This window comes from Acomys minous, assembly GCF_964271855.1.
Source record: "Acomys minous genome assembly, chromosome: 20".
In the NCBI taxonomy this organism is placed as follows: Eukaryota; Metazoa; Chordata; class Mammalia; order Rodentia; family Muridae; genus Acomys; species Acomys minous.
Window position 1 is genome coordinate 10,001,250 of NC_140502.1, and position 14,853 is coordinate 10,016,102.

The window sequence follows — 14,853 nt, forward strand, 5'->3', positions numbered from 1 at the left end:
TTTAGTATGTTGGATAAATTGGGAGCCTTCAAATACTGTTGATGGGAGCACAAACTGGGGTACACACTGTGGAAACCAAAGAGACAATTCCTCTGAAAAATAAATGAGAGCTACCAGACAACCCAACTACACTGCTCCTCGCAAATACTCAAAATATTCTATTTCCTACTTTAGAGGTGCATGTCTTTCTATGCTCACACCTTCTCTATTCAAAATAACTAGGGCACAGAAGATAACTACGTCACTAGAGGTCCTTCAGATTACAAGTAAATGATAAAACTGTGAGTCTCTGGTAATTTGACTGAGGATGGCACCCATAGGCTCATAGATCTGAGTGCTTAGTCACCAGAGAGTGGCACTATTTAAAACATAAGGAGGCATGGCTTTGTTGGAGGAATTATAAAGAAGGCTTTGAGGTTGCAGAAGCCCTTGCCAGGCCTAGAGTCTCCCTCTCTGCATACAGAGCAGGATGCTGTTCTCAGCTATTGCTCTGGTGTCTCCTTGTATACCATGATGCTTCTCTCCATGATGATAATGGACAAACGTCAGAAACTGTAAGCAAGCCCCCAATGAATTGTTTCCTTTCATAGGAATTGGCTCGGTCATGGTGTCTCTTCACAGCAACAGAGCAGTGACTAAGACAGACACCTGTACAATTCAGGACCATATTCAGCTGTAAAGAAAAGATAACTTATGGGTAAGCAGATGAAGGAGGAAAACACTACACTGAGGGAAGCATCCAGATACAGAAAGACAAACGTTGCATGTTCTTACCCACATGTGGATATCGTTGTTGAGGTTCTAGGTTGTGTGTCTCATTTGAAGTACCTGAAGATTCCAGGAAAGTAGATAGGGACCATTGGTAGGGTGAGGGAAGACAGGCCCTAAGGGAGTCAGCACACTATAACACAAGTGATGTCAAGGGGAAATATGGAATAATGGGGAAACGGGTCTAATCAGAGGGAGGTGGTGCAGCGCAGAATAAGAGTAAAAGAAGTGATAATTAACAATAATGATGTATTAAAAAGCCACATGGAAACCTACTATTTTTGAGCTTCCTAAATGTTTCATGTATGAATGAATGGACATATGCATAGATATGAAATTAATTAGTATTATGTTTCACAGGAAAACATGGTCCTCTAGTATGACTTAAATTTGGTAAAAATCATGATGTAGTTCTCAAAGATCTTAGAGGAGGGAGAAATAGACAAGATGATGGAGTTTATGTCCTACAGTGGCAGTAGAGACAGGAAGAAAATGAACTAGAGCAGTCAGGTTATACAGAAAAGGCACTGGAAAAAAGGATGATTCCAGTGTCACAAATGTAGTAACATATGTCAAATAAACCCATATGCTGGTCACAAAATGAATATATGAGAGGAAGACAGTTTCTGGGCTATACAAAAAACACTCATACTGGATGATGGATGTTGCTCACAGGATCAGTAACCCAGGAATAAAGTGAGAGAATGAGACAGAGTAAGGACCTAACCGCATGAGATGTGGGAGAGACACAGCACATGCAGCTAAGCTCCAGGACCTTACTGGGGACAAAACGTGATTAAGAAACAAAGATTCAAGTGAACCAGGCAAAGCTGTGATCAGGTGGACAGTGTGCACTCTGATGGGGCTGCACGAGCACACTGGGAACTCATATTGAGTTGCTTATGATATATGCTACAGGAGTGAGGGGGAGTTGGTTAGCTGGTCTCATCAGAGACCTCTGCAGAAGAGCAGTCTATGGCTGCAGTCTTCCTGGATGAAGAAGCTGCAAAGGACACTTTCAGTATGCACTATCAACATCTGCACAAAAAACAGGGAGGGCTGTGGCGTTCCCATGGGTGTAGGGTGTGAGCATCCATGACCTGACTGTGATCAGGTCAACAGTGCACATGCACTCACATTCCAAAGCAATCAAATGCAGAGAAATAAGAAATGAGGGATGGACACTACAGAGAGGTCACACAGGACACAGGAGAGAGAAGTGGGCTCGGCTACACAGGGGATGTCTCCTGAAAACACCACACAAAGCACTCTGATATTCCAATATCATCACGGGTATTGTTTTTTGATTTTTTTATTAATTTATTCTTGTTACATCTCAATGGTTATCCCATCCCTTGTATCCTCCCATTCTTCCCTCCCTCCCATTTTCCCATTACTCCCCTCCCCTATGCCTGTGACTGAGGGGGAATTCCTCCCTCCCCCTGGATATGCTCATAGGGTATCAAGTCTCTTCTTCGTAGCCTGCTGTCCTTCCTCTGAGTGCCACCAGGTCTCCCCCTCCAGGGGACATGGTCAAATGTGAGGCACCAGAGTACATGAGAAAGTCATATCCCACTCTCCACTCAACTGTGGAAAATGTTCTGACCATTGGCAAGATCTGGGTAGGGATTTAAAGTTTACAGCCTATATTGTCTTTGGCTGGTGCCTTAGTTTGAGCGGGAACCCTGGGCCCAAATTTGCCTATCATAATGTTCTACTTGTAGGTTTCTAGGACCCTCTGGATCCTTCTACTTTGCTATTCTCCCATGCTTCCCTCATCCAGAGTCTCAATGGGATGTCCTCCCCTATGTCCCAGTTTCCTGGTTGGTGAAGGCTTTCATGGGACATGCCCCTTGGGCTAGTATGCAGATATAAGTGAGTATATACCATTTGAGTCTTTCTGCTTCTGGCTTAACTCACTCATTATGATCATTTCTAGTTCAATCCATTTGTCCACAAATTTTGGAAATTCCTTGTTTTTAATAGCTGAGTAGTATTCCATTGTGCATATGTACCACAGTTTCTTTATCCATTCTTTTATTGAGGGACACTTAAGCTGTTTCCATTATCCAGCTATTATGAATAAGACTGCTATGAACATGGTTGAGCAAATTTTCTTGCTGTGTGCTGGAGCATCTTCTGGGTATATTCCAAGGAGTGGAATAGCTGGGTCTTGAGGAAGCTCTATTCCCAGTTTTCTAAGATAGTACTAGATAGCTTTCCAAAGTGGTTGTACTAGTTTGCATTCCCACCAGCAATGAAGGAGTGTTCCTCTCTCCCCACTTCCTCGCCAGCATGTGGTGTCGCTTGAATTTTTGATCTTAGCCATTCTGATGGGTGTAAGATGGAATCTCAGAGTTGTTTTGATTTGCATTTCCCTGATGATTAAGGAGGTTGAGCATTTCTTTAAGTGTTTCTCAGCCATTTGATATTCCTCTGTTGAGAATTCTCTGTTTAGTTCCAGCCCAATTTATTTCTAATTTGGGTTATTTGGTTTGGTGCTGTTTAATTTCCTGAGTTCTTTATATATTTTGGATATTAGGCCTTTGTCAGATGTAGGGTTGGTGAAGATCTTTGCCCAGTCTGTAGGCTGTCGCATTGTTCTCTTGACAGTGTCGCCTGCCTTACAGAAGCTTCTCAGCCTCATGAGGTCTCATTTATTAATTGTTGACATTAATGTCTGGGCTGTTGGTGTTCTGTTCAGGAAGTTGTCTCCTGTGCCAATATGTTCCAGGCTCTTCCCCACTTCTTCTTCTAAGTGACTTAGTGTCTCTGGTTTTATGTTGAGGTCTTTAATCCACTTGGATTTGAGTTTTGTGGAAGGTGACAAATATGGGTCCAGTTGCATTTTTTTGCACATAGACATCCAGTTAGACCAGCACCATTTGTTAAAGATGCTATCCTTTTTCCACTGAATGGATTTGGCTTCTTTGTCAAAAATCAACTGACCATATGTGTGTGGGTTCATCTCTGGGTCTTCGATTCAATTCCATTGATCAACCAGTCTGTTGCTGCATCACAAGTATTGTAATGCACCTACGGACACTGGAAGTTCAGGAGAGACATCACAATCTTATTTAGACATTTTATTTTATCTAGGATTGGATAGCAAGGCTCTCAGCTTAAGACTCTCTACAGGCTCCATGGGGACCTCTCCTGCTCTTCCAAGCATCAAGCAATAGAGCCCCAAGGGCTAACAGGAGGAGGATAGCCAGGCTAATCCGGAGACAGTTCTCTAGTCTGTAATCTGAAGTAGAAGACTCTGTGGAGAGAAAAAAACAAAATTTAAATTTATGCATCAACAAATATCAAATATATACACATATGTAATTTATTCTGGGCTTCTACTTCTTTTTTATTTGATTAATTTATTCATATTACATCTTAATTGTTAATATATGTTGTTGTTGTTATTATTATTATTATTATTATTATTATTATTATTATTATTATTAATTGAGGGATGCTACTTCTTAAATGACCATTACACATGCTCTTAGAACACAATACATCTCTACACGAGTTATTAAAAGATCATTTCTCCCAAATACACAGAACTGTAGGGATAGCTGAGAAGACGTCATGGGTAGATGGTGAGCTATGGGCAGGAGATTACAAAAGGCATCTACTACACCTTCAACACCACCAGACCCATTCAAGGATTATATTTTTGGAACAAAACACTAAAAAAGAAGCATGCTGGATCCATACAGAAATCATCAGAGACAGCATCACTTGGGATCAATGCTCATTACTAGGATATTGTCATTGTGGTTTTTCTAATTCATGAATCTTTGGGAGAATCAGTTGGGTGACCCAAGCCATTAACTACTTAAGACCAGGTTCTATTTTCAGAGTAAATGTTCATAATTTTGTTCATGCTTCTCAGCTTCAAACTTACAATACAGATAGCAATAACCAACTCCATTTGATAAGTTCTAGATGTCCCTTTATACTCAATTCTTTGAAAATGAATACTCATGACTCTGGGTTCCTCCTCCTCTGTCTCCCTACCATCTCTACCCAACCTCATCCTCGCCGCAAGCCCCTTTTCCACACTCATGTGCTTTTGTTTTCTGTGAGATCCAATGCACTCATTGAGCCCGACAGATGTGTGTGCCCATGCATGTGTAAGTTACCACAGGAGCCTGGTGGACTCACAAAAGATTACACAGCCAATGGCAGTGACGCCCTATTTTCCAGAACCTGTCAGTACTCATTAGTTCATCATAAGGGTGTCAGAAACTCTTCAGACCTTCTCCATCTGTAGTTAGATGTTGACAAGAGACAGATGCACCAACCTAGGGCCATGCATGGAGAGTACCTAGACCCCTGCTCAGGTGTTGTCAATAGGCAGCTCAGTCTCCCTGGGAGCCACCTAATATAGGGAACAATTGCTGTTCCTGATACAGACTCTGTTGCCTGCTTCTTGATCACTTCCTTCTGGCAGGGAGGCCTTCCCAAGCCACAGAGGAAGAGGCACAGGAAGTCCTGATGAGACTTTGATAGGCTGGGGTCAGATGATAGGGGAGGAGGGCTCCACCTTTCTGAGAACTAGGGGAGGGTGAGGTGGGAGGAAGGGAAGAAGGGGGCTGCAAGAGGAATGTAAATTTAAAAAAATTTTAAAATATAAACTTGTTTGTAAAAAGAAAACAAGTTGGAATATGGTAAAGATCCATGTTGAGGGAATACAAAAAAGCACAGACAAATAACATGTCCAATAGGACTGATGGAATCTCATGCAACCAGGACATGATGATGAGAGGAGGTTTGTATATTCGCCAATTAAGATGTCTGTTGAGATGTGACCAGGTGTCTGATCAGATAGATGTCATATACTCCATTAAATACAAAACTCAGGATCATGGAAGTGTCTGACTATGGCACTAAAATAAATGAGCATCAGAAAAACACTTCACTTGAGAAAATCCTACAAATGTTTGTCATTATGCTATTCTCCTTTCTGTTGTGGTAATAAAATACTATGACCAAGAGCAACTTAGAGGGGAAAGTTGATTTATCTTGAAGATCCCCCACTCATTAAGGACCCCATGTAAGCCAACGTCTGGGGCAATGTAGAAGCCACCCTACCCAGTCTTCCTTTAAGGACCCCCATTAAGGCCAAAGTCTGTAAATCTCCACTGCTGCAGACTACTTTTACACTTCCCTTCTCTGACAGTAAAAAAAATTCTGAGAGGAGCCACAACTAACTGATCCTAGCCACCTGCGAGGGTAGACTGTTCCAAGAGTTAAAGAAATACACTGTTTTCACTAACAACACTGACAGCTTGTCTCAAAAAAGTCCAAACATACTCGCCTCTAGTCGAGCTGATCAGCAAATGATCTATCACATAGCAACAACAAATTAGGGGAAGCCAGGTTAAAGTTCCTAACGTCCCCTGTGACTGCTTCAACTAATATTTTCCATAAGTCAACTTGGCTCTCCACCTCTTACCAAACCACAAAATGCCAAGGTTCAGAACTCCTTGATTGTAGCTTTTCTGTCCAAATGCCAACCACTCACGTACTGTAAAACTCATTTTTTCATGTAAAACCTATAAGATCACTACAAATTTGCTGCTCAGGGTTGCCTCACTCTAATGAGTAGATAGACCCCAGTGCACTGGAACAGTAAACCTCTTGCTTTTGTATTGATCCAGTCCCCATCTCTCATTTGGGTGCTTCCAGGAATAGGCTCTCCCGACTAGAGTCTTAGCATCTTAGGCATCTATTTCACACTTTGAATTTGAGTGAGGTCCTAGAAGGAGCTCATGCAGACTCTGAAAGTTAAACCATGTACAAACACTGTTTGCTGCCTCCCTAACTCTGGGTTCTTGTTTGGCTGCTGCTGACAGAGATACCGGCAGTCATATAGGGGATTAGTAAACTCACACAATAACACTGACAAAGAACTGAATGAGTGCATGCACACTAGGGCCAAAAGTTTAATCCCAGCATGTGGGAAGCAGAAGCAGATGGATCTCCGTGAGTTTGAGTCCAGCCTGACCTACTTACAGATTTCATGACAGACAACATACAATGAGGTCATGAACCAAGAAGAAATAATTGAATGGAACAGAAAAATAGAATATCAAGTCTCAGAAAAACAGAAGTTCACGGCTATGTCTGTCCGTTCAGGATGAGAGAAGCCTAATGCTGAAAGTCCCTTAAGGGGACACAGGATTCAATATTGTGCTGAGGTGTTGGGTCCTCTCCATATCCTTTGGCTTGTTTACAACCCATATGCGCCTTCCCAACTTCTCTCCTCCCAATACCGTTAGAAAATAAGAAAATAAAAAGTGAGGGAAGAAGAGTCTTGGGGAGACTGCACTACCCCTGTGTTCCTTTTCTCCCACTGTCACTCTAATTCTCTTTGAGAACCTTCATATAGAGCTCAGAGCCACATCCCAAAAAAAGGACACTGTGGGCAGTAGTCTGGGCCTCTTCTGGATCAGCTAATGGTCAGGAGGATACCCACAGCCATGCCTACAGGACACTCTGATTTACAAAATGCTTCAATAGAGGCTTTCCTCTCAGGTGACTCTAGGCTAGGTCAAATTGACAATTATGCTAAACAGCAAAACCACCAGACCATGCTTATCTGTTGACTGTTTACACACAACCTTAACACACACCTTCCTCTTCTTAGCTCTACCTGAGACATTCACCTTCTGTGTGTTATTGTAGTATTTAGCTGCCTGGCTTCCTGACGGCAATGTTGTGTCATTCAGTTTGAAATTATGTTTTTTGTTTTGCATTGGATTATTTGTTAATAGCTTTATACTTTGAAATATCATAGATACATGAAATATATTTTGCTTCTATTCATGTTCCAGTTCTGACTCTCATCCCATGGGCTACACAAAACAGCTTCTTTACCCAAAAAGTCCCACTCTATTTTCCATGATGCTTTTTCTTGGGATATTGTTTCTTCCTGCATCCTCAGATTCACCCTTCTGTCCCTAACCCATCAACACCCAGAGTTTCCCATACTTCTCAGACAACACTTCTGTTCCCATCGTCTACATATCTAGAATCTGTCAGCTCCATTGAAACACTGAAACATACCCAATAACTGAGAGAGCTGAGGATACAGACAGAATCCTATCCATCATGAATCTGGGGCCTAATCATACAAGGTCCTGGCTATGAATCTCTCTTGTTCTCTTCTGTGAATGTCTCATGCTTTCTCAAGCAACATGGTGGCTATTTGGACACAACACTGTGCTCATATAATATGATGTAAGGCAAAGATTATAATAATCCTGAATGAAAAAACGACAATGGACCATTTCAAATTCTCTATCACAATTAGCTAAGGGTGACTACGCGGTGTGGTTGTGTGTGTGTGTGTGTGTGTGTGTTTCTGTGTGTGATTGTGTGTGTCTGTGTGTTTCTCAATGTTTGTCTGTGTGTTATTGTATGATGCAGTGTGTTACACAGCCAGCAACTGAGTGGAACCCCAAATATCACAATGAGTAATATCGCTTCTCCAAATGAATACACCTGCATATACACTAATGTCACATAATTAGCCAATAATATTCAGCTTCTACAATGAAAATGAAATCAATTACAGTCATGACACCTGTACAGTGTGAAACAAACACTACACAGCAGACATGTAGATATATTGTTGTATCCCACATGGCATCCACTGAGGTCTCCCTAAGCACAGAGATAACAAAACAATGTCAAACATACTTACCTGGGATTGGAAGCTCAAGGGGTTCACTAGGAAGTGACCATAAGTATGAATTCTTTTTGAAAGAGCCAAAGCATCTGTAGGTCCTCCTGTGCCCTGGGCTCAAAGGGGAGATGATGAATGTCTTGTGGTCCTGATAGGAGCAGTTCTGAGGAAAGGAAGCATTTCCATCTCTGCAGAGGATGAAGGTGTCAAGGACTCGCTGTGAGTGACAGAGGAGAGTCACATTTCTTTCTGAGAGACCCCGGTGGCCAGAATCAATAGTAAGGGATGGCTTTTCTTCATAAAAACCTGGAATTAAAGACCCTGTTATAAGAATAAATTAATAATAATAAAAAAATAAAAATAAAAAATAAAAAATAAATAAAGACCCTGTTAATAGCTGTCATGGCAGCACATGCCGTTGATCCTAGCAGTCAGAAAGCAAGACAGATATATCACTGTGAGTTTAAAACCAACCTGGTCTATATAAATATTTTGAGGCCAGCCGCATTTCCATGGGACATCCTGTCTAAGAATAATCACAAAATGATCCTGTTATTTATCATTATAATTAAGCCTACAATTCACAGACTGAGCAGAGGAAAGAACACATGAAAACAAAAGGAAATTCATCCATTGCTATTCTACAGAAATCACAAAACATGTTTCCATTTTTTATATGAACAAGGACCATAGGGAGGCTCTATATAGGTACTGTAGGAAGATGCTGTAATTTCCCATGAACCCCATTCCTTAGGAGCAATAGTCCATATTCTGAATGGAGCCTAGACCACAGTCAGTGCAGTGGGAGGATGACAAACCTCATCCTCAGGGAATCAGACTTAGTTGATAGGTTCCTGCCTAGTATACACAACGCCCTGGGTTCTGTTACCATCACCACAAGAATGCTGTGGTTGTCTAGTCTATAAGGCTAGTCATAAGAGAGTAGAGGAATCAAAAGTTCAAGATTATGATTAGATACACATCAAGTCTAAGGCCAGACTGAGATATTGAGATCCTGTCTCAAAAAAAAAGTAAAGAAAAATGAAAATTGAAGAGGAAAGGATGAAACGAGAGGAGAGGAAAGCAGAGAAAAGGAGAAATAACAAAAGGAAAGAGGACAGGCCAATGTACGTGTGGAGTAGAAATTTAGCAAACCATTGTATGGAGTAATAGTTCCTAAGCTTTGAAGTAGCCTTTGTTAGTGATTCTTATCTGAGATTTTTATGGACTTGTTCTCTTGAAGAATTCTCAGAGCCTTTGCATAACAGAGTCCGGAGACAGGCCTTGCAAACCAGGAAGTCTCTTAAGGCTGAGACCTGCTAGGGGATGGATCTTTCAAGACAACCCCTAGATCAGATAAGAAGGCTTGCTATGTAGAAATTCCCACTCTGTAACAATTTAAGAAAAGCTCTCAGAGGCTGTCTATACTTCAGAGACTGACAATCCCTTCTGCTCAGAAACATAAACTCATCCCAGAGTGGTTCACTTTTCTTCAATAAATCCTCCCAAGTAAATCAGAAGACCTGCATATGGGAGCAGAGATAAAGGCAGGGCCTGTGAGGGAACATAGGTACTTCGGTGAAGTGGGCAACAGTGACTGAGGCTAAAGTACAGTATTCTTAACATTTGCACACCTGTCACCGTCAACTCCAGTTTGTCACTAATTTTTGACCATTGAGCTCCCTTCTTGGCCAACAGTAGTAAATCCCCGCATTGGTGTGTATCATGTTACGGAGAATGAACTCAAACACCTCCTGGGATCCCTGTGGGGTGGAATCATGACACTCTCTATCAGATACATAATGGAACAGGCACACTGTGGTCACTCCTGGAGGGGTCCTGCAGAAGATGGTCACATCACTGCCCTTGGAAACCACAATTCCTGGAACTGCCCATATTGTGGGCTGAGACAATGGACCTGCAGAGACACAAAAAAAGAGATCTAACCATCTGATGTCAGGAGAGCCTGCTTCCCAAGGAGCTCACACATCAAGAAGGAATCAAGAAAGTGTACCACAGAGATGCCCACAGGCCAATATGGCAGGGTCAATTCCTCTGATGACATTCCTTCTTCCCAGATGACTCCCAATTATGTCATGTTGAAGAAAACCAGCACACCTCCAAAGGGAAGTCTCAACTCACAGTTTCCAGGACTTCTGACACATTTCAGGTGGCCTAAATAATCTTCACTATTACCAAACAATGTGAGAACAGCTCTCCTGCCTTAGTGCTATCTAATAGCGTCTCTCTTGTCTCCTGCCTGCCAAGGAATGAACCCTCTGTGTTGCCTTTCTTCTCACCAAACTTTGCTTCTTCCATGGGACAGTCAATATGGTGTCCCATTACATCTCTGGTCTATGTCTTATTTTAACTTTGCTTCTGTATAAAAACCCAAGCATTATGCACTCCTCCAATATCACACAATGTCTGGGAGCCTCAGAAAATAACTGAATCCTGTAATAATGCACCCTCATTGGACAGCATTGACATCAACCCTGTACTAAGAATGATGTGTCCTCCCAGGAGTAGGATTCAGGAAGAGAGCCAGACATAGTCCAGGTGAAAAGAGATGGAGAGAAGATGAAAGCAAAATCAAAATGAATTCAAAATCATCCTCAGGAACAAAGGTATGTGTGTGCCTGTGGGTGTGTGTGTGTGTGTGTGTGTGTGTGTCTGTGTGTGTCTGTGTGTGTCTGTGTGTGTCTGTGTCTGTGTCTGTGTGTGTCTGTGTCTGTGTCTGTGTCTGTGTCTGTGTGTCTGTCTGTCTGAATGCCACATCTCTTGTGCCATTTGTTCCAATATCCTTCTGAGCCAGATATCTTGTGCATATTACCAGCCGGTAAAGGAGAATCCACAGCCCAAGATGGACTAAATAGGAAGTAAGTGGAGGGGTGGGTGACAATGAAAATCCCACCTTAGAGTCTGCTCAGGCAGCCTCTGCAAGCAGATCCCATGCTATTCCCATCCAAATTCAGTTCCCCAAGGCTAAAACAGAGAACAGACTCACCATCGTGTGCCCAGGTCCTCTGCTCTATTAAACACACTGAAACAGGAAAAAAGACCCGGTGAGAGAAGTCTGTCCTGTTATACACTGATCCCAACTAGAGCTCAGATGAAAAGACCAGGCCAGACGGACATACTGAGGTCACGAGGGACCCCTTTGCAGCCATAAGGCCAGGCACTCACAGAGGGAAAGTTCTGTGAACAGAACCCAGGTCCTAAAACTGGGAGTCTATATTCATTACCCTCTGGCTAAGAATAATGACCTCTGTAACACTTACCAAATCCAAGAAGAGCAGCCCCAAGGCCCATGGCAGCACCTCATGCCAGATCTCCACATGCACACACAGAGGGAACTGGTGACAGAGTCTGCACAGGGGGACATAACCAATGAGACTGAGCAGACTGGGGTACGGAACGTCTGTCAGGGATGATGACATCGAAATAAACATAAAGGGGATGTGCTTTTACACAAGACCAGCCTGTGACTCACCAATTCTATACCACAGCTCCGGTCCAGGCAACAGTTCCTCTATACACTTCCTGTTCTGGATTGAAATTCTTAAAGGCATTATGGATGTGCACATACTGACGTCTGGTGTTCCCATATGTGGTGTAGACTTGTGGGCAAGGTCAGAGAAAACAATGAGATGCAGCCAGAAAACATGGATCCCCAATGCTCCATGAATACACTGGAACAGTTACACTAAACTGGATGGGATATACGCAGATGTAAAATATGACATCTTGGAATACAGGAGGAGAAGACCAGGAAAGATACAGACCAATGCTTCTGTAGTATGTGCATGATCTCAGTAAATAATTCTCCTGACCAACTAAGGAAACACCCAAGTCTCTGTTGATCCTACTCCAGAGAGTCCAGCCTCTGGGTGAGGAGGGTGAGGAGGGAGATGGGAGGAGTCTCGGGCAGAGGAGTTTAGAGGGGTTGAGCCACCACAGGGACACCAGGAGTCTGGTGAAAACATCAAGGGTAAGAGGCTGCAGGTGCGTTTATTCGGCAGGAGACAGCAGGTTCTATGGCTTTGGGCAACCGGTCAGGTTCCTCCACACCATCTCTAAGCTGGGCAATGGGTGCTCATCTCTGGGGGACATGAGGAGAAGACCAAGAAGCACCAGGAGGAATGAGCTGGGCCTGGGATGTAAGTGAAAAAGCAAATGGGAAATCTAAATGGGAGAAAAACTATACAAGCATGGAGATTTAGGTTGGAGTATTTATAGTGCATCATTGTGCTGTAGGCTACGTAAATATATCCTAATCTCTCTGTGTGGGTATTTGAGTAAAAAACTGCTTAAGGAGTAACTACTGATTTCACTAAAATAACTCAGTTTTAATTATTAATATACACTCCACAGTTTGTATGCACAGGAGGCCTCAGTTGTATCAAAAGTGAGGAAGTTAACTGTAAAAATTTCCTCTATGGTGTCAAATGTGTCTCCCGTGATATCATAATGAATCTTTGTTTGAAGATCAATTCTTCGAGGATTCTATTGGCTCTCTCCACTATGGCGTGTCCTTGTGGATTATGGCGGATGCCAGTGCAGTGTTTAAGACACCAAAATTACATGAATACATTATTGGGCAAAATTGTAAGCTGGGCCTTTGTCAGTCTTAATATCTCATGGCACTCACAAAACCAACATGGCACTTTTATTGGCCTTAATGGTGTGGGCTGTTCTTTACCTTGAGAGAGCCTATGCACAGTCAAATTTAAAATATGAGTCAAGGATGGCATGGACATATTTTTGGTTATTATTATGATTATGATTATTATTATTATTAATTGATTCATATTACATCTCAATTCTTAGCCCATCCCTTGTATCCTCCCATTCCTCCCTCCCTCCCAATTCCCTCCTAGTCTCCTCCCCTATATCTGTGACTGAGGGGGACCTCCTCTCCCTATATATGCTCTTAGGGTATCGAGTCTCTTCTTTGTAACTTGCTATCCTTCCTCTGAGTGCCACCAGGCCTCCCCATCCAGAGGACATGGTCAGAGATGGGGCACCAGGGTTTGTGTGAAAGTCAGATCTCCTTCTCCACTCAACGGTAGAGTATTTCCTGTCCATTGGCTAGTCTGGGTAGGGGTTTGAAGTTTACTGCCTATATTTTCCTTGGCTGGTGCCGTAGTTTGAGGAGGACCACAGGACCCAGAACCACCTCTCATAGAGTTCCTCTTGTAAGTTTCCAGGACTCTCTGGATCCTTCTATTTCCATATTCTCCCATGCTTCTTTCACCTAAAGTCTCAATAGGATGTCCTCCCCTCTGACCCACTTTCCTGGTAGTAAAGTTTTTCATGAGAAGTACCCCTCGGACTTGTGTCTCGATATAAGTGAGTATATACCATTTAACTCTTTTTGCTTCTGGGTGAACTTGCTCATTACAATAATTTCTAGTTCAATCCATTTGTCCACAAATTTTGGGGATTCCTTGTCTTTAAGAGCTGAGTAGTATTCCATAGTGTAAATATACCACAGTTTCTTTATCCATTCTCTACAGAGGGACATGCAGGCAGTTTCCATGTTCTGGTTATTATGAATAAGGCAGCTATGAACATGGTTGAGCATATGTCCCTGTTTTGTGGTAGAGCATTTTCTGGGTATATTCCAAGAACTGGAATTGCTGGGTCTTGAGGAAGCCCTATTCCCGGTTTTTGAGAAAGCACCAGATAGATTTCCAAAATGGTTGTATTAGTTTGCATTCCCACATCCTCACCAGCATGTGGTGTCGCTTGAATTTTTGATCTTAGCCATTCTGATGGGTGTAAGATGGAATCTCAGAGTTGTTTTGATTTGCATTTCTCTGATGGCTAAGGAGGTTGAGCATTTCTTTAAGTGTTTCTCAACCATTTGATATTCCTCTGTTGAGAATTCTTTGTTTAGTTCCAAGCCCCATTTCTCTACTGGGTTATTTGGTTTGGTGGCTTTAATTTCTTGAGTTCTTTATATATTTTGGATATTAGACCTTCATCAGATGAAGGGTGGTGAAGATCTTTTCCCAGTCTGTAGGCTGTTGCTTTGTTCTCTTGACAGTGTCACCTGCCTTACAGAAGCTTCTCAGCCTCATGAGGTCCCATTTATTAATTGTTGACCTTAAGGCCTGGGCAGTTGGTGTTCAGTCCAGGAAGTAGTCTCCTGTGCCAATGTGTTCCAGGCTCTTCCCCACTTTTTCCTCTAACTGAATTAATGTCTCTGGGTGTAAGTTGAGGTCTTTAATCCACTTGGACTTAAGTTTTCTGCATGGTGACAAATAGGAGTCTAATTGCATTTTTGTACATGTAGACATCCAGTTAGACCAGCACCATTTGTTGAAGACGCTATTGTTTTTCCATTGAATGGATTTGGCTTCTTTGTCAAAAATCAAGTGAGCAAATGT

At 42.4% G+C, this 14,853-nt stretch overlaps 1 protein-coding gene across 4 annotated transcripts in view; it reads right to left on the reverse strand.

Annotated features, from left to right (window-relative positions):
- Positions 1–14,853, reverse strand: part of LOC311591271 (leukocyte immunoglobulin-like receptor subfamily A member 3) — an 89,676-nt gene that overhangs the window by 24,832 nt on the left and 49,991 nt on the right. The window contains exon 1 of one of the 4 annotated variants that reach the window (XM_084770725.1): positions 11,740–11,888. The exons of the other annotated variants lie outside the window; for them this stretch is intronic. Coding sequence (XP_084626851.1) covers positions 11,740–11,770 — 31 coding nt within the window. The 5' untranslated portion in view covers positions 11,771–11,888. Of the gene's footprint in view, positions 1–11,739; positions 11,889–14,853 lie in introns of those variants that run through there. 4 annotated transcript variants of the gene reach the window in all.